Source organism: Orcinus orca, chromosome 1, assembly GCF_937001465.1.
Source record: "Orcinus orca chromosome 1, mOrcOrc1.1, whole genome shotgun sequence".
In the NCBI taxonomy this organism is placed as follows: domain Eukaryota; kingdom Metazoa; phylum Chordata; class Mammalia; order Artiodactyla; family Delphinidae; genus Orcinus; species Orcinus orca.
Genome location: NC_064559.1, coordinates 94,359,399 through 94,380,268, shown reverse-complemented (window position 1 = coordinate 94,380,268; position 20,870 = coordinate 94,359,399). Strand labels below are relative to the sequence as shown.

The 20,870-nt window shown below is 38.9% G+C and overlaps 1 protein-coding gene across 1 annotated transcript in view; it reads right to left on the bottom strand.

The window, feature by feature from the left end:
• The window catches only part of SH2D1B (SH2 domain containing 1B), a 55,302-nt gene extending 37,156 nt beyond the window's left edge, over positions 1-18,146 (bottom strand). The window contains exon 1 of the mRNA XM_012537532.3: positions 17,996-18,146. Coding sequence (XP_012392986.1) covers positions 17,996-18,129 — 134 coding nt within the window. The 5' untranslated portion in view covers positions 18,130-18,146. The remainder of the gene's footprint in view (positions 1-17,995) is intronic.
• Positions 18,147-20,870: the final 2,724 nt, after the last annotated feature.

Genomic DNA, 20,870 nt, shown 5'->3' with positions numbered 1-20,870 from the left:
CTTTTCAGCCTGTAAATAGACCAAGTATGACTCATAGAAGTGGGTTAAAGTGCATTTGGGTACACACTGGAATCAACGATATTTATGGCTCGAGCTCAATGCCAAAGACAAGCCCCCCAGAACTGGGTTGCAGCCTTGTATATCACCCTAAATCACCAGTTTTTACCTTCTCGGGCTCATGGCATCCCTTCCAGGGATCACATCACTGATTTTGGCTGAAATGGATGCCCATTTTCTGCTGAAGCTGCCTATGGTTATGCTATGCTTAGCTCAGAACAGGTGCTCACAAACCGTTCAGATGCTGCATGAATCCAAATATATCCAGACTCAATGGAACAATTGAGACGATAATATGCATCTATGGGTCAAATGACATGAGAAATGTAAGACAGCAATGGGAATAGAAAGCAACTGGATGCTGTTGGGGGAGGATGGCTGGGGGGGAATATCCCCTGGCTAAGGCTCCTTGCCACTGGTGAACAAAGGCCATTTTTTACATCCTCAAGCATCGTGCCTTTTGGGGAAGGAGCTGGTCCATGTGTGAGGGGTATCTGGATATGCAAAATTAGTGCAGGGATACTTCTCCAGGTGGAAGAAAAGAATATATTAGGCTTGGGTTTGAAGAGTCTCAGGTCCTTTGAAGTTTCCATCCTGCAGGACAGCAGTGATGACCAAGGAAAGTCTATCTAGCCAGGGACACTTAGCCCCCTTTAGACAACCTGGTGTTGATGAGAAAAATCTCTCTTTTTCTGCTGAGCCTTTTCTACCCTGGTCAACTGATATGCTTGGAAAAGATGGTTTCTGTTATCTGAGAATCAGAATTGTCTTAAGAGTAATTTCTGCAGCCTTTTTTCCCCAGCTTTGTTGAGATACAATTGACATATAATATTGTGTAAGTTTAAGGTGTGCAACGTGTTAATTTGGTACATTGCAAATGATAACTACCATAGCATTAGCTAATACTGCCATCTTGTCACATGCTTACCATTTCTTTACTGTTGTGAGGACATATAAGATCTACTCTTGTATCAACTTTCAAGTATATAATACAGTATTATCAATATTAATTGTAATCACCATGCTGTACATCAGATTCCCAAAACTTATTCATCATATAACTGGAAGTTTGTACCCTTTGACCAATATCTCCCCATTTCCTCCAAGGCTTTTTGAGCAACTAAACCATCCTACATAGTGTTGTTTTATGTTCAAATAAATCTTTATTTACAAAAAGAGACACTGGCATGATTTGGTTGCCAGCTATAGTTTGTCAATCCTTGATTTAGAATAGTAAAATTTTTAACTGAGTACATGACTGCCTAGCTAAAGGCTATTTTTCCTAGCCTGCCTTGTAGCTATCTGTGACGATGTGACTAAATTTAGTGTCAATATAGATTAGCATCCTACATAGTATTACTTAATTAGCTATTAATTAATTAATTTCAGATAGAAGCCATGTAAACATATCTATAATCCAACGTTTTAAATTGAATTACGTTTACTTAACTTTAACAATTACTATCACACGATGTCAATTAGTATGAACTATATGTAAATTTCTCTCCCTATTCACCTGCCTTATCCAAATATCTATAGGAATTTGTACATATCTCAAGTACCTATCTATAAAAATAGAACCGTGTGCTCAGAACACATCCTTACTTCTCTTAATTCCTTCTTAACTCAGATGATTATTTTATCTTACTGCTTTGCTTACCAGCTGTCTACCCAGTCTTGGGGATTTGTCTTACATTGAACTTCCCTGTAGCAGATTTTTGTTCTTCCTTGGAAGTCCCACTGCTCTGCTCTTGGTTTAATGTAGTGTAATGGAGTGACGCTAACTGAGGAGCTTGTATCAGAGAGATATGCTTTCAAACTCCAGTTTCTCTTGTGTGAACTCAGGCCATTTGGTGTATAATTTTTTTGAGAATTATGGCAGTTGAGGAGAGAACTTTTACTCATGAAAAAGGAAATTGGGTACTAAGCTTGGTGTGAGGATATTTTGGGGCATAACAGAGGAAATAATTGGATATACACTCAAGGTCTTTATCATCACAGGGGCTTTCATGCCTTTTTTTCCTGTTTCAAAACCCAGTCCCTTCATCCTCACTCGTCATAAGAGAAATGAACATTAAATCCATACTGAGGTAACATCTTTCAGCAATCATTTTTCCAAAGAAGATATACTAATGGACAACAAGTACATGAACAGGTTCTCACAATCATTAATTACTAGGGTAATGGAAATCAAAATCACAATGAGAAGTCATCTCACATATGTTAGAATGTCCATGATCAAAAAAACAAGAGATAGCAAGTGTTGGTGAGGATGTGGAGAGAAGTGAACACTTGTGCACTGTTGGTGGGAATGCAAATTGGTACTAGCACTGTGGAAAACAGTATGGAAGTTCCTCAAAAAATTAAAAATAGAACTACCATATGATCCAGTAATTCCACTTCTGGGCATATATCTGAAGGAAACTAAATCACTATGTTGAAGAGACATTTGCACCCCCATGTTCAATGCAGCATTATTTACAATAGCCTAGACATGAAAACAACGTAAGTGCCCATCAACGTAATAATGGATAAAGAAGATGTGGTAAATATACATACAATGGAATACTATTCAGTCATTAAGAAAGAAGGAAATCCTGCCATTTACAACAACAAGGATGGGCCTTGGAAGCATTATAGTAAGTGAAATAAGTCAGACAAAGACAAATACTATATGTAGTAATCTGTTACAGCAGCAATAGAAAACTAATACACCTAACAAGTCTGGTTCCCTCAGGAAGAACAGCCAGATTTCTCTCATGGAGGATGAAGCAGCTTCCCTTAACTTTTCTCTCCTCACTCATCTGTAGTTACATTGAAGAGTAGGATCCTATTTACTATGAATTAGCCCAGCAACCAAGCCTTGTTGCAGGAAGAGCATTTTAACTTCCTTTTCTCTCATACTGCTCCACGAACAGTCAAGCCTGTTCATCTAAATCAAACTGCATGAAAAAAAAGTTACCTAATGTTTACTTGCCAAATGAACAAATTCCTAATCACATCTTCTCCTAAAATTCATACTTACCAAGTTTACCTTTTATATGTGATTGGAGTGTCTCAGCCGCTTTTGAGATTTTTGTTTGCATTCTTCAGGGTTTTCTTTTTTCATTCATGCTGGACATGAATTTTCAGAGGACACTATCCAACCCAGTGTACTTTCCTACTCCCCTCTTCTTCCACCTCCTCTTCCTCTTCTAAACCTCAGAGTGGTTTATGAGATGAGCACCATCTAAATACGAACTGTAGAAATGAGCTCCAAGGCCCTCAGAGAAACTATAGAGCAGAGAAAGGATTTATCTCAGTGATAAAACTCACCTACAGATTCTGGCTGAAGATTAAATAACCTCAGATGAATTATTTGATTTTTTTCTTTTGTTACTTCTGAGTATTTCAATTTTTAAATAAAGTGATGCATGTAAAACTATTTTCCATTATACAAAATAGTTGAAGCAGTAAGACAGATACATTATCTGTTTTCACCTCTTAGATGTCATGGATATGTTCATATTAATTTAACACCAAGTTATTATTTTCAATATTCAATACAATTATAACACAGCTTTTAAAATTTTATTTGATGAATGATAAGGAGGAAAAGTCAATCTGTGGTAGAGGGACTTTAGGAAAGCTGATAGTTCAAGATATGAGGAAATCAGAAAATAGGGGGAATTCAACATTGTAGTGACATCTACACACTGTTAGTAGATGAGTAACATCTACCACATTAAAAAAAACCAGATCAATTAAGATAGTATCTAAACTAATTTAACAATTCAATGCCCTGTGTCAGTGTATCTCTTAGGATCCTTTTTGTTGCAAAAATAAGCCCCAACTCAAATAGCTTAAACAGGGATGAAATTCATCTTCCATCCCACTGGAAGTCCAGAGGAGGCATGGGTTCCTAGGCCAGTTGGTAAAGCAGCTCAGTGCCACTGTTGAGGACCCAGATTGTTTCTCTCTTTCCAGTTTGGCCTTCTCATCAGGCAGCCTGGCTCTTGTGGTCCCAGGATGATTGTCAAAGGTCCAAGTATTCCATCCACACACCTTGTGCAGGTAATTGATCCTTCTGGCATCCCCAGGACCCCTGGGAAATGCTCTGAGAAGGTCAGGGAGTGCTGAGAAAAGGACACACCCATTCCTAGCACACGCGTGCACACACACACACACACACACACACACACACACACACGCCCCACTGTCCACATAGGTGCTCTGGCCTCTCTCAATTCTTTTTCAGGTCAGGGCAGTGGCAGGTACTTACTGCCCAGTGATGTAAATTCTCCTGGGACAAGTGCCCCTTCTCCCTGTGATCCTGGACATCTTAGGAACTTGGCACATCCAGGTACTGTGCTATTCTAAAATATAGTGACTACATAGAAAATTTGAAGATCAGTAAGGCCTACAGATCAGGAGACCATTGCCATGGAAAAAACACCTTTTTTCTCACAGTTCCCAAGAGGAGGGGGCACATGGGAAAACATAGGTCACAGGCACAAGGGCAGAGAGGGTGGGGGGGAACTGAGGTCATAGCCTCTGTTGTGGTTTCCCTGGGGGGGAATAGGTGAGGCAGGGTAAGCAGGTCTAGAATTGGCTAGTTTGTTTGTTTGTTTGTTTCTTCTAAGACGTCTCTATTACTTGTCAGGTGCAAGTCCCACAATCCTTCATTCTAAATAAAACTAATTTTATCTGCATCTCCTCTAACTTACATTCCTTAGATCACAGGTCTTTTTTTCCTACACAGTATACAGAGAAGAGAAAGTGCATGTGTGCGTGTGTGTGTGGGGGGGGGGTGTATGTTGGTGCTTTCTAACTGAGAGGTAGTTTATTATCTAGTTGAATAACTGTTAGGTGAGAAATAGAATCTCAAACGGTAACCATGGATTACACTTGATATTAAAAACAAATGTCTTGGCAGTTTTAGGAACTGCTTTATGATTTAACTATCTCCGTTAGTAGTTAGACCATAGTTCTAAAGAGTTGAAAAGGATGAGCTAATTTTCTATCTAAGCTAATTAGCTTTATGCTCTTCTTTGGCCACATAACTTGAATTCAGTGAAATGTTTTGCTGGTCCGTTTCTTTACTGGTATAGAGAATGTCAACTGAAAAAAAAAAGCACAATGTAAGAGCAGTGAGTTTCAGTTTTATACGAGGACCTTACTGAGGACTAGAACCTGGGAGGCAGCCTCTCAGATAGCTATGAGGAACTCCTCTGAAGAGGTGGGAGAGGAGCCAGGATATATATGATTTTTTGGGGGGTGGGGTGGGGTCTGGGAAATACATGTAGTCAAGCATAAAACTATTAATGCTAATCATAAAGAACAGATATCTCAACTTAATGATTTTAGTGCTTTTTTATGTATAGGAAGATGCAAGAATCTGGGGTCATTGAAATTCTCCGCTAGACGTGCATCTTAACTATCTAGGGGCCCTTGTATCCAAAAGCACAGAATGCTTCCTGTTTCTAGAATTGGCTAGTTTGAATCATTTCACTGGACTCTGGAGCATAGGGGTTGTTCCTAGTTGCCTGGTACCTCGCCCTGGGTGGTTAGGGCTGGTGGATAGTGGCTGGGAGTGTGAGATAATGGAGGTGGTTAGGAGTATGGGCTCTGGATTGGTTGTCTTTGCATTTGAAAAGTGATGCGAGCCGTTTAGTATCTTTAGGAATTGGCTAGCTCTGGTCAGGACAGTCCCTCCAGAGGCTCAGCAAACCAGTGTGACTAACTCGAGGCAGTGAGCGCTCAGCATGGTTAGTCCTGAGAGGTTTTCTGGACACAAGACCATTGGTTCAATAAATTTAATTAATTAATGTCCACCCAAAGGCACTAATGGCAGAGGTCTAAGGGGTTTCTCCCAAGTGTAAAATGTTTTTCTTGGGGACTTCAGAGACGATGCAGCTGCCTGATTGGCTAACGTAGGAATAACTCCAGTGGTGTACAACACAGCTTGCAGTGGACCCCTCCCCAGCACTCGAAATTTAGGCAGAATTACCTCAATTCCCCAAGTCCGTGCCCTGGGGAAATTTCTCCAGCGTTTCTGTAAATTCCTAGGGACTTACTTTTTTTTTTTTTTGGTACACGGGCCTCTTACTGTTGTGGCCTCTCCCGTTGCGGAGCACAGGCTCCGGACGCGCAGGCTCAGCGGCCGTGGCTCACGCACGGGCCCAGCCGCTCCGCGGCATGTGGGATCTTCCCGGACCGGGACACGAACCTGTGTCCCCTGCATCGGCAGGATGTACTCTCAAACACTGCGCCACCAGGGAAGCCCGGGACTTACTTTTTTATGATCTCCTCTGCCTCCAAGTTCCTGTGCCTCACATTCTCTCCTAACACTGCCATGTGGGCCCATAGAGCAATACTGCAACACTTTTTCTAATGCCTTTCCCCGCCAAAATCAAAATTCACTCATAAGAAGGGATTGGTGAGCAAAGTAGAATTTACTGAAGATTTGCAGAGGAGGTAGGAGAGGAGAGGTTTGCCTTGCACACTCCACGACAAAATAACTTAGAAATATATTTAGACATTCTGATTCCACAGAGTGACTTTTCAGCCAACTGATACCCCAAAGAACTCTCTTTGACACCCTTGCCCCTTTCCCATAAGCAGAGTCTTGTCATATCTCCCTTCTTTGTACACAGTGATATGCAAATTAGTCAATCAAACAAACAAGCAAACAAAAACACAAGATAAAAGGAGACAAAAAAACTCAAAAAAGATTACATTGTTGAACTGTATATCAAATATAGTGACAGGTTATATTTAATAAGATTTTGAATAGTGCAGATCAAAAAGTGTGACATGAATTACTAAATATTCTCCAAATCCTCCTAAATCAGAAAAAAATCAAAAGCTGAATAATTACAAGGTTGGTGAATGATATGAATCATAAACTCAAGTATATTAGTAATTATATTTAATGTAAATGGACTAAGTGCTCCAGGTAAAACATAAAAATTGATGGATAGGATTAAAATAAACAAAATCTAACTTTGTAATGTTTACTAAAGAGACATATAAAACATATAAACAGAAATTCTGAATGTAAAAGCATAGAGAACGATTATAACGTGTAAATATGAACCAAAAGAAAATTGGAGTAGTTATATTAATATCAGGCAAAATAGAGCTTATGACAAAAGTATTAATGAACAGGTTCACCTTGTAATGAGACAGGTTTAATAGGTAACAATTTATAATATATCATATAATTATGAGTAATACATAACATTTAAAAATTTGCATAGTAAGACAATCTTAAAATATAACTATATATATAACAATTTAAAATTTGCATGCACCTAGTAGGATCATCTTAAGCTATATAATACACAATTGATAGACCTATAAGGAGAAATAGACGAATCCACAAAGTGAAATATTTTGACATACTCTCTCTATAATGCTCTCTTACGATAATGAATGTAGGCTATGAATAATCATCAGAAGTTTTTTAAATCTTATAATATTTTGAAACAAGAAATACAATTTTAAATAATCTATGTATCAAAGAAGAAATAATAATGAAAAAAGGAAAATATTTAATATTGTACTAGAGGTTCTAGCCAGAGTGGTAAGACGGGGTGGAGGAAGATTAAAAAGGAAATATAAACACCATCCATCTTCACAGACAATATTGTTTGGACAACAAAGTCCAAAGAATCTACAGATAATTTGTTAAAATCAATAAGTGAGTTTAGAAAAGCACAAGATACAAAGTCTATGTAAAAATTGATTGTATTTGCATATAACAATAACATTTAGAAAAGTAAACTTGAAAATATTTATGACACCATTTATGATATCAAAACACTTCAAGGACCTAAGAGTAAATCTAGGAAAAGATGTGTAAGGTTTCCAGAATCAAATTATAAAGCATTGTTTGGAGATATAAAGGAAGACCCAAATGAATGAATGGATAAGTATACAATTTGGAAGAATCAATATTGTAAAGATGTAAATAGCTCCAGATTAATATATATAGACAATCCCAGACAGTAACACAGCAGTTTTTTTTAGTGTGGAAAATGACAAATGTTTCTGAAATTTATATGAAAATGAAAGGAATTACTACCAGCTAAGACACTGTTGAGGAAGAGGAAAGAGGTCAGAACTAATTCTACCAGATATTGAAATCTATTTATAAAGCTACTCCAATTAAGACAGTGTGGTTGAAGCAAAAGAAAGGCCAAATAGAACCATGGAACAGAATAAAAGCTCCAGAAACACATCCAGATGTATATAAACACTTTTATATGACAAAAAGTATTGCAGAGCTATGGAGAATTGACAGTTTTTCAACAAATAGTGCTGGATCAATTGGCTATCCATGTGGGAAAGAAATGAAAAAATTCCAAGTGTATTGTAGACCCTCATGTGAAGTGTAAAACAACAAATCTACAAGATACTGTATTTGTAGAAGAATATCTGTACTCTGTATGACTTTGTGGTAGGGAAAGAAATTTTAAACCAAACCTAAAAGAAAGAACCCTAAAAGAAATGATAAGATGTACTAATGTGAAATTAGTACTAATTAGTACTAAACGTACTAATGTGAAATTCCACTCATCAAAACACCTTTAAGAGAGTAAAGAAACAAAGCACAGAATAGGAGAGAATCTTTGCAAAACATTTAACAAAAAGCTTTTACCTGGACTATATAAAGAATTTATACAAATAAAAAGGAAATGACAGACAATTCAATAGAGAAATGAGCAAAGGAGTTGAAAAATATGTAACAATGTAACTAACAAACATTTGTGAAGGTTTCAATTTCACTAGTAATCAGGCAAATAAAAATTAAAACTAAAATAAGATACCAAGATACACCCACAAGGAGCAGTTACAATAAAAAGACTAATCACACTAGGTGTTATCAGTGGAGCAATGTTGCGTGGAACAATGGGAACCCACATATACTGCAGATGGATGGATAAATTGTGCAACCTCTTTGGAACATGGTTTTTTATTATCTATTAAAGTTTAAATATAGACATACTCTAGGAACCAGTAATATTCTACTCCTAGGTATATACCTTAAATAAATGAGAGCATGTAAATGCAAATAAATAAATAAAAAGATAGATAAATAAATAAATGTACATGGTGTTGATAGAAGTATTATTTACAATAGACCCAAGCTGAAAAAACAAATGTTCATCACGAGTAGAATGTATTAATAAAGTGTGGTGTACACATACAGAAGGATACCATATAGCAATGAAGATGAAGAAACTTCAGCTAGCCTCCACAACATGAATGACTGTTACAAGCATAATGTTAACCAAAAGAAGTCAGATGGAAAAAAGACATATGCTGTGTGACCCCATTTATATAAAGTTTGGTTATAGGCAAAACTAACCTATGGTATTAGAAATCACAATATCTGGTACCTTTCAGGAGGGATTGCATGTTGATATTGGGACAGGGCAATAGATGAGGCTTAAGGACTGCTGGTAATTTTTAATTTCTTGGTGTCAGTAGTGGTAACACTAATAGGCTCACTGTCTGGTAGTTTACTGAACTCTTCATTTATCGTACGCACACTTTTCTGTGTTACAGTTCAGTAAACATATAATTAGAAAAATAATTCCCACTAAGAAAACTTCAAACCCAAATGGCTTCATTGAAAGGTTCTACTTTTTAAAATTTTTTTAAAATTGAGGTAAGACTGACATATACCATTATATTAGTTTCAGGTGTACAACATAATGATTCAGTGTTTGTATACATTGTGAAATTATCACCACAGTAAGTCTCGTTAACATCTGTCACCACACACAGTTACATTTTTTTTCTTGTGATGAGAACTTTCAAGATTTACTCTCTTAGCAACTTTCAAGCATCACAATTTAGTATTATTAACTATAGTCGCCATGCTGTGTACTGCATCCCCATGACTTCATTTTATAACCAGAAGTTTGTGCTTTTTGACTTTCTGCCCCCATTTCTTCCACCTCCCTCACTCCCCACCTGTGGCAACCACCAACCTGTTCTTTTTATCTATGAGCCTGATTTTTTTTCAAGATTCCACAGATAAGTTTTTTATAGGATTCCACATATAAGTTGTTCTTCTCTGAGTTATTTCACTTAGCATAATACCCTCAGGTTTCATCTATGTTATCGAAAATGGCAAGATTTCATTCTTTTTATGACTGAGTAATATATACATATATATAATATAATATTTTATATATATATATAAATATATATGAATGGTTCCCGACTTACGATGGTTTAACTTACGATTTTTTGACTTCACGATGGTGCAAAAGTGATACACACTCAGTGGAAACCATACTTCAAGTTTTGAATTTTGATTTTTTCCTGGGCTAGCAATATGCCTTCCGGTGCTGTCCCCTGATGCTGGGCAGTGGCAGCAGCCGTAGCTCCCAGTCAGTCCACAATCACAATGATACAGTGAAATGGTCAATACACTTAAAACCATTCTGTACCCATACAACCAATATGTTTTTCACTTTCAGTACAGAATTCAATAAATTACATGATATATTCAACACTTTATTCTAAAGTAGGCTTTGTGTTAAGTGATTTTGCCTAACATAAGTGTTCTGAGCATGTTTGAGGTAGATTAGGATAAACTAGGATGTTCAGTGGATTAGGTGTATTAAATGCATTTTCGTCTTACAGTATTTTCAACTTATAATGGGTTTATCCGGATGTAATTCTATCGTAAGTCAAGGAAGATCTGTACCACACTTTCTTTATCCATTCATCCTTCAGTGGCTACTTAGGTTGTTTCCATATCTTGGCTATTGTAAATAATGTGCAATAAACATGGGGTGTCTGGCACAAAGTAAGTGTTCAATAAACGTAATACATTATTGTTTTTATTTTTTTTTTAACATCTTTATTGGGGTATAATTGCTTTACAATGGTGTGTTAGTTTCTGCTTTATAACAAAGTGAATCAGTTATACATATACATATGTTCCCCATTATTGTTAAATTTATGTATCTTGTGCTTTATATTAAAATTATGAATGGAACATTTAAAATTCCTTGTTATAATATAAAACAATTTGAGTTGATTTGACAAATGTGGACCTTGATGTTTTCTAGGTGGATATTTAGCTTTATATAGAAAAAAGATTTCCTATATTTGATATAGGTTTTCAATATATAGATGCTGGCTGGACCTCAGTGGATGACCACTCTAGATATAACAAGAAGGATGAAATCCTCTCTAATATTTGCAACCCTTAGGCTATTGAAGTGCCTCCTTTATCAGTTCTGCAGTGGGAACTTTTATTCTCATTTAAGAGATTAGAACCCCATAGGTCTTTTACAGTCCATTTGTCAATCTTTGGCTTGATGTTTTCAGTTGAGGTTTAAAGAAGACTATAGGCCTTCTACATTTCTGCTCTTCATGAAACTGCTAAGCTCTTTCTGACAAAGTTTTGGCCTTGTAAATGCAGTAAGAATCTGACATTATATTTTTGATGTTTGACTGCTGACAGTTTTTAAGCCTCACCTCATCCTTTTCCTTTCTGCCCCACAACTGGGCAAGTTGATCAAGCTGATAAGAAAGGCTGGGTATTCCTTCCTTTGTCACAAGCAAGAAGTTCAAAACACACAAGCCTCTGACCAAATGCAGGAACACTCATACCAGCCCCACTCTGATGTACTATGAAAACCCCAAGCCAGATTCCTTTGTCAAAGTTCATTAAAAAATATAAATAAAATCAATGAATCGGGCTTCCCTGGTGGCGCAGTGGTTGGGAGTCCGCCTGCCGATGCAGGGGACACGGGTTCGTGCCCCGGTCTGGGAGGATCCCGCATGCCGCGGAGCGGCTGGGCCCATGGGCCATGGCCGCTGAGCCTGCGCGTCCGGAGCCTGTGCTCCGCAACGGGAGAGGCCACGGCAGTGAGAGGCCCACGTACTGCAAAAAAAAAAAAAAATCAATGAATCACGTAAGTAGTGATTAGTACAAGTTTATTGTGCACACCAAAAAGACAGTTTGCAAACTGGGAGCATTCAAACCAAAATATGGAATGAGGCTCAGAGGTATATTTCTATAAAGCAGCTTATATAACATGAAAGCAGTGAGTGTTTATTCTTTACAGTGATTTGTTAATACACGAATTTTCTTAAATGAACGGGAATTGGTTAGTGGTTATCTAATATCAATTTTGGGGAACTTAAGTTTCATTTATGATTCTCAAGAGGCATAAGCAAGAAGTGACGCAAGTTAACCTCATTTGTCTTGCAGAATAAGCCAGATTAAGCTTTGCTTGTTTGACTAAACTGGCTTTGCTTGTTCAGGGTTTTTTTTTTTTTTTTTTTTTTTTTGCGGTACGCGGGCCTCTCCCGTTGCGGAGCACAGGCTCCGGACGCGCAGGCTCAGCGGCCATGACTCACGGGCCCAGCCGCTCCGCGGCATGTGGGATCTTCCCAGACCAGGGCACGAACCCGTGTCTCTTGCATCGGCAGGCGGACTCTCAACCACTGCGCCACCAGGGAAGCCCTGCTCAGGGAATTTTTAAGTCTGGTCTCTGTGTTTCATTTTAACACTTTTAATTGCTCTCTCCACTTTTTCAGACCAGTTCTGGAAGACTGTGCTCCTCTAGCCAGAGAGTCTCATTATAGAAGTAATAAGCCTTTCAGACCCTCTTGGTATATGTGTGTGGCACCATTAGTCTGACATTTGAACCACATTTGGGGTGGAAGTCCATCCTGTTTCTATAGAGTAAATGTAGGAGCTGTACATGTACACAGACCTCTGAGTCTGTGCTTAGTTCCTCAACAGCTGCAGAGGACCAGTATCTCAGGGGAAACCTGCTCACATTCTGTTCTGACGTTCATGCTTGAGTTTTCATTTTTGTTCTAAACAACTTGGAAAGTCACTTGGAGGAAATAAAATTGAATGCGTGTGTGTGTGATGTTATTTATGTGGCCTTCATTTTTCCATGACATGACCCATGCAGGGGAATCCAAGTCAATAAAAATACTTTAAGAATTTTCCATCTGGTAAATTGGTACAATATTTGGGCAGCAGGATAATTTTGTAAATGCATATCGAAGTTTTAAATGTACAGGTGTTTGACCAAACAATAAGATTTCTAGGAATTTAACGTCAAGAGAGAGCTAGGTAGACTTTTAAAAATGTTAGTATGAAAATTTTTACTGTCACACTGTTGAGAAAAACTTCTAGCATGATTTTATGTAAATCAATACATGCACTCAATAGAATACTAGGCAATTATAAAAGTATTATGAGTATATGCTTTCATGGATGTAGAAAGGTGCCCATGATACATCTTTTGAGTTACAAAAATGTTGCAGTTCAGAAAATCAGATGATTCCACGTAAGCACATATGTGTGTCGTGTGTGTGTGTGTGTGTGTGTGCGCATGCTTATGTGTATGTGTATATGTATATGCACAGAGAGAAGTCTAGAAGGAATTTTGCCAAAATATTGATAAGGATCATTTATAAATGGTAAGGTTTTCTGCTTTCTTCTTTATGCCTTTGTATTTTGTTTGATTTTTCTACTATGAACGTCTATAAAATGTCTTTTTTCTAAAACATAGAGACTTCCCAAAGGCCTTTCTTCCCAATTTCTTTAATTGCCGTCCTCCTCCTCAGTGAGGACATGCCCTGAGTCAGGGTTTAGGTTCTTCTTACCTGCAGCCTTCCTACGACTACAGAAAGTCGCTCCTTTCCCTTCATACCCGTAGGTGAATTCCTTGCATCTCCGAATAACTATTCCATTTTGACTCTGCTGATTATAAAGCCAGACCCAGTTCCAACTTCTAACACTCACAATGTCACCTACACAGATAGCATTTTGCAGATTGGTGTTTTCTGCACGCTTTATCGGGCGGTGAGATCAAGTAACGTTTCCTGTCCATGGTTACCACATACATAGCTTTCTGGTGGGTGCTATATGCTGCTGGGCCAACTCTCCTCTGTGACTTCCTTCCTTTATTTCTAAACTTCTCCATAATATCTTCACTTAGATCTGAGAAAGCATGGAAGTTAGTATATTGCCATTCTAATACAGCAAAGAAGAAAGGGTAGCTCATTTCTAGAAGCAGAATGCAAGATTCCACATATCAGGATCTACTGCCAAGCCCTCAAGTCCCCCATCTGGGCACTTTATAACACAGTTCTAAGGGGACCACCTTGAACATATTTCAGTGGAACTGGGGACATTGATAAGAGAGGGAACATAACAACATATTAACAGTTTGACCTTGGATGTTTTAGTTAATAAGAAGCTCCAGTTTCTTTCCCCACAAAACAGGGCTATGTCACCTACTGAAGATGGCTTTGCAAAGGATAGATGAGATAATGCATGTAACTTACCTGGACATCACATAGGTGTTACAGAATTAATATACTCCAAACAGAATTCATAATCTTTCCTCTCTGTCTGTCTGTGCCTCCTCTCACTGAAATCTGTTCTATTTTTTGGTTGTCACTACTGGTTTATAGCACTGCTATCATCTCATTTCCCAAGTCAAAAACTTTGGAGTCATTTGAAACTTCTTCCTCTCCCACACCTCCCACAATTAGCCTGTAACTAAGTTCAGTCACTTCAGCCTATCACTCATATCCATCCCATCTTCATCTTCTTCACCACCATCACCATGGCTCATGTCCTTTTCTTTTTCCAGGATGGTTTCAATTAACTTCTCACAGATCACTCTATATTCCTTTCAAGCCATTCTCCATCCACTGTCTAAACAGATGATTCAAATAATTTAATAGGTTCTTCCCTGCTTACAATCATTCAAGGTAATTAATGCAAAGCCCTTTACAACCTGGTCTTTCTCTCCCTTTATATTGTCATCTCCTTCTTCTTCTAAATATACATATTCTATTTGTCAGCCTTGCCCAGACACATTGGGACATCTTAAATCTGAGATATTTGTGCCTGGCACGCACTGAAGCTATTGCTGTGCCCTCATTCCCTTGTTTGTCTGACATCTCCTACACTTCATTCAAGTTCATTTGAAAGGACACCTCCTCCCTGAGTCCTTTTTTTACTGCTCCTAGGCAGTTTGTTCTACCTCTTCTATGTTTCCATAATAGTTGAACAGGCTATATGATGGTACCCATCCATCCATCCATCCGTTCATAAAGTGAGCTATTCATGCAGCAAATACTCATTGATCCAGTCATCTTGTTAGGTTCAAGAATTCAGATAAGTAAGAAGCAATCTCTGCTCTCAAGGAATTCATTGGCCCAGTGAAAAAAGAAAACATATACAAATATTATTTCAATACTAGGTACTAAGTGCAATGATAAATATATGCATAGGATAATATGGGAACCTGTTTGGTGGGTGGGATCCTCCTGGAGAAAGGGGCTCAGTGCTTTTTTCTTTTTTTGACATCTTTATTGGAGTATAATTGCTTTACAATGTTGTGTTAGTTTCTGCTGTATAACAAAGTGAAAAAGTTATATGTATACGTACATCCCCATATCCCCTCCCTCTTGTGCCTCCCTCCCACCGTCCCTATCCCACCCCTCTAGGTGGTAACAGAGCACCAAGCTGATCGCCCTATGCTATGCAGCACCTTCCCACTACCTATCTGTTTTACATTTGGTAGTGTATATATGTCAATGCTACTCTCTCACTTCGTCCCAGCTTCCCCTTCCCCTTCCCCGTGTCCTCAAGTCTATTCTCTACCAAAGTGTCCATCAACAGATGAATGGATAAAGAAGATGTGGCACATATATACAATGGAATATTACTCAGCCATAAAAAGAAACAAAATTGAGTTATTTGTAGTGAGGTGGATGGACCTAGAGTCTGTCATACAGAGTGAAGTCAGAAAGAGAAAAACAAATACCATATGCTAACATATATATGGAATCTAAAAAAAAAAAAAAAAAGGTTCTGATGAACCTAGGGGCAGGATAAGTCCCAGTACTCTTAAAGCCTTACTTTCCTCATTTAGAAAATGAGAAAAATAATAAAACCTACCACATTTGAGTGCTGAAAGGATTTGAGGAGAACATTCATGTGCTTGGCACTTAGTAAGCCCTCAATAAATGTTAGCTGCTATTTTAATTATTTTTAGCTAATCCTTAAAGAATGATTAAGGGTTACCCTATGTAGGGGAAGGAGAAATAAGGGGTGGGAGGAAGAACATTCCAGACAGATAGCATAGCAGGAGCCAGGAATGTAGATGAGAGAATACAGCACAGAGAAAGATGTAGGCATTTTAAGCTTGTTGGGGCGTTAGCTGCAAGGCAAAGAGGTGTAAGAATGAGGCTCAAGAGACAAATCAGACAATGGCAGGTCCTCATAAGACCTGCTAAGGATCTTCGATTGCTCCACGTGTTATGGGATGCCCCAGAAGCAGATGAGAGTGATGTTGATAGCCAGCCCTGATTCCAGTTATGGATAACTAATAAAGTGAACATCCTGCCATTAGATGAAAAATATATGGAAATTTGTTGACTATGAAATAAGGGACCCAGAAGGCTCAGTGGAAAGGTATATAAGAAAAGGGAAGGACTTCCCTGGTGGCGCAGTGGTTAAGAATGCACCTGCCCATGCAGGGGACACGGGTTCGAGCTCTGGTCCAGGAAGATCCCACATGCCATGGAGCAACTAAGCCCTTGGGCCACAACTACTGAAGACCGGGTGCCTGGAGCCCGTGCTCTGCAACAAAGAGAAGCCACCACAATAAGAAGCCCGCGCACCACAACGAAGAGGAGCCCCGCTCGCCACAACCAGAGAAAGCCCACAGCAATGAAGACTCAACGCAGCCAAAAATAAACAAATAAATTTAAAAAAAAAAGAAAAGGGAAGAACTGGGTCACAGAAGAAAAACAAAGAATAGGAACTCCCAAATAATAAAATTGCTTCAATGCAGAACCAGGCTGGGACCCTAAGAAGTAGAGGCTTGGTGAAGGTGGTAATTCATTGCCTGGCCTGGTATATATGTGGTGGTCCAGGTGAGAACTGGTCGCAGAAGGCCAGAGGTTTCAAGGTTGGCACAGGAAGATGGGCAAGAGTTGGAAATTCTAAGTCTACGATAAGATACAATGTTATAAATATTTGCTTAAACTCACTTTCCTCCAATAGACCCAGAACAAATTAGGGCTACCTGTCTCATCTCTGTATCCCCAGAGAGAAATATATATCTTCTCCTTATGTTTGACTGACTTGATTTTAATTCTATAGTAGGTAAAATGTGAAAATTTTCAGTGGTCCATACTTTATTGGGAGACTAAAGTGATTATTCACTCAGCATTGCTTTCTATACTAGTCTTTAAGTAATCACTTTGGTAGGATAGTTCTGGCATTTTGGCCTGATATCAGATGACTTTTATTTATTTTTTTTTATTTTTTATTTTTCAGATGACTTTTAGCAAGAGCAAGTCATTTGAGGAATTTGGGCCTTGCTTATTCATCTAAATAATAGCGATTATTTATACTTACCTTAGTGGACCCAGAGAGAGACAAGAGCAAATGATAAATGTTAAAGCCTTTTATAAATCTAAATAAAATGTGAAATATTATTAGTGTTTTAAATATTGCAAGCAGAGGTGGCAGAATGCATGTAATAATTGGTCTTTCAGGTTGAAATTTCATAAAGGGTCTCCAGCCTTTTCCATAATAAATAAATAGACATCTGGAGAAAAGGGCCTTTCTCACATGGTTACCTTCTCTGCCTCCCCGCTCTGCTCCCATGCTGCCTGCTCTCTTCTCCTCACCAGCCCCATTTCTGCTGCTTCACAGAGTCTTCTCATTGCTTGTATGGCATTTGCACCAGGGAGAGAAGGGCAGGTGGAGGAGCTTGGACAGACACGTTCCTTCCATCCCCTCCTGGCAGTCTAACTATTTCTCATTCTGCTCATTGGGGCTGCGAAGTCAGTGAAGTAGAATTTCTTTTCTACTTGGTTGTCAGTCCTACATTTAGCATAAGGTTCCAAATGTGTGGAAGATGAGGCTACTCACGAGACACAGAGGCACAGGACTCCGGGCACAGACTCACTGTCTCTTAACAGAAAGTTGCCGTCCACCCCTTCCTTGAGCAGCAAGGTCTCACAGTCTCGCTTGGACAGAGGGCCGTGGTAATAAGGCAGATCCATGGGGCCTCCTCTTGTATCCCAAGCTGATTTGATTGCAGAAAGCCGGCCCTCATATTTTCATTGTACATTCTGTGCGGAAGATATCTAAGGATTGTTGCCGACCCTTGGCCTCTGTTCACCGGTGCCAAATAGAAACGTGGAGATGTGGAGTTTGGGGTGAAGTAGAAAAGAGTAGCTTTTATTGCTTTGCCAGGCAAAGGGGGCCACAGTGAGCTAATGCCCTCAAGACTGTGTGACCCATACTGGAGGGGGTAAGGAGTCTTCAAGGAGCAGGGCGTGATTAGCTCACGGACATTCTTCTGATTGGTTGGTGGTGAGGTAATCGGGAGTCAGCATCATCAACGTCTGGTTCCAACCAGTCTGGGGTCTATGTGCTTGTGGGCAGCATCCAGTTAACTTCTTCCACCTGATGGGGATTTCAGTATCTGCAAAACAGCTCAGAGGGCATGGCTCAGAATATTATCTATAGTCCTTGAGGAAGAACTAAAGGTCCTTGACTTTATTTAATGGCTAGAGTATTATTATTTTGTCTTGCTTGACTGTTTTTCTTTCTTTCTGTGTTTTCTCACTTTTCTGATGAAATTTGTTCTTTAACTAAAGTTTTACTACAGACAAAAGGCAGGCAGAGGACATGGGTGGGGGTCTAGTCTGAGAAGGCCTGCTTGGTTACAGGATGAATAAACCTACAAAGAAATGTTAAACTCATTCAGTGTTTATTGTTGCTATTAACAATTCTGATATTATTACTATCTTAAAACTGTATATATTTTTTCCAGGATAAAACAAACACATTTTTACATTAGTGCTGTTAGGAACCAAGACATTTTCTTGTGAAAGAAAGAGATATGTGTAAAATCAAAGAATTTAAATAGAAAATGGAAGAATACAAATTTTTGTTCCATTTTTTCTTTAAAGAATATGTATTTCCTAATTCCATCCACTGAAAATGTCTGTAAGCAATGACAACCCAATACCAATGAGTATGTTTAGAGACAAAATTGTGGTGTCTAAGTAGCATTCCCCCATTAAAGGAATAAGGGATCTTTTGAGGAATGGCTGCTTTTATGTCTGTGGAAGTTTATGAACAAGTTGAACCTGGAATACCTTCTTGTGTAAGAATTCAAAGAAATTATAAAAGCCTAATGCAGACTTCCCTGGTGGTGCGGTGGTTAGGAATCCGCCCGCCAATGCACTGGGGGACACCAGTTTGAGCCCTGGTCCGGGAAGATCCCACATGCCTCGGAGAAACTATGCCCGAGAGCCACAACTACCGAGCCCACGTGCCACAACAACTGAAGCCCATGTGCCTAGAGCCTGTGCTCTGTAACAAGAGAAGCCACCACAATGAGAAGCCTGTGCACCACAACAAAGAGTAGCCCCTGCTCGCCACAACTAGAGAAAGCCCGCACGCAGCAATGAAGACTCAACGCAGCCAAAAATAAATAAATAAATAAAATAATTTTTTTAAAAAAGCAATGTTTAAAAAAAAAAGAATTAAAAAAAAAAAAAAAGCCTAAAGCAGCCATATAGAAAGAACAAAGGAACCAACAAGGAGGGTCTCACATTGACCTAAGATGAGAAAATTTAAGCATCAAAGTAATAATTGCAGTTGACACACATTGCATATACAAAAATTCATGAGTTTATAACGGTACTTAAAAGAGAGAGAGTGAAAGATAGAAACCTCCCTCAAAAAAAAAAAAAATAAAGGAGGAGGTGAGGGGCACTGACTTCTGTAGATTAGAAGATATTTATGAGGTCCAATAACAAAATGCAACACAAGGATCTTGTTTAGATTCCGATTAAAGCAAAACCAACTACAAATAGTTTCCTGCCATTGGGAGAACTCGGAATACAGACTAGATATTATATAATACCAATGAATTATTTTCATTTTTTTAGTTGTGATAATGGCATGGAGATTATGTAAGAAATGTATGTATATTTTAAAACATACGTTGAAATACGAAGATGATGGCATGATATCTAGGATTGTCTTTAAAATGGGGGTAAGAGGAGAACTTAACTTTTAAAATAGCTTAACAATCCCATCAAAACCATTTGTTAAAGCATATCAGGTTCTCTAAAGTGCCATCTTCATATCTGTGAACTCTTCCTGACTTTAAGGACAGAATCTGAGGCAGATGTCAGGGCCAATCAAGGGATGTGCTAGGGATGTGCTTAGCAAAAATAATGCGCGTGGGAACTAACAGCATCTCATCGTGTTATCTGTGCTGTGAAACAGAACTTCCTGTTCTCTTGTGCCTTCCTCTTATTTCCTTGAGATCTTCAGGGCAAATCAGCTCAGTCCTGCCAGCATGAAACCTGCTCAGCTTCTCCTCTTCCCCCTGCTTCTCCAGTCTCCAGGTGAGTGGGTCAGAGGCTCCTCCCCTGTAGCTTGACCTTCCAAGGGGCTGAGGGTCCACATGGGTGCTGCCTGGGAAGGACTTTCCCAGAATTGAGAGCCCCTTGTCAGAGAGATTGAGAGACCAGGCAGAAAAATGTGGGTGAATGACTCAAGGACATGAGAGAGAAAGACCTATTAGATAGTGAAGGAGAGAAAGAAGGAGGAGGAAAAGAGAATGTTGGGGGTACATAGAATCATGACATTGTGAATGTCAGAGTTGGAAGGCTTTACATTTTATCTCCATTATTTTACAAAAGAGAAGAGGCCTGGAGAAATCAACAGGCTTCTCCAAAACTGCACAGGAAGAGGCAGGATCCTCTAGAGACTGTCATCT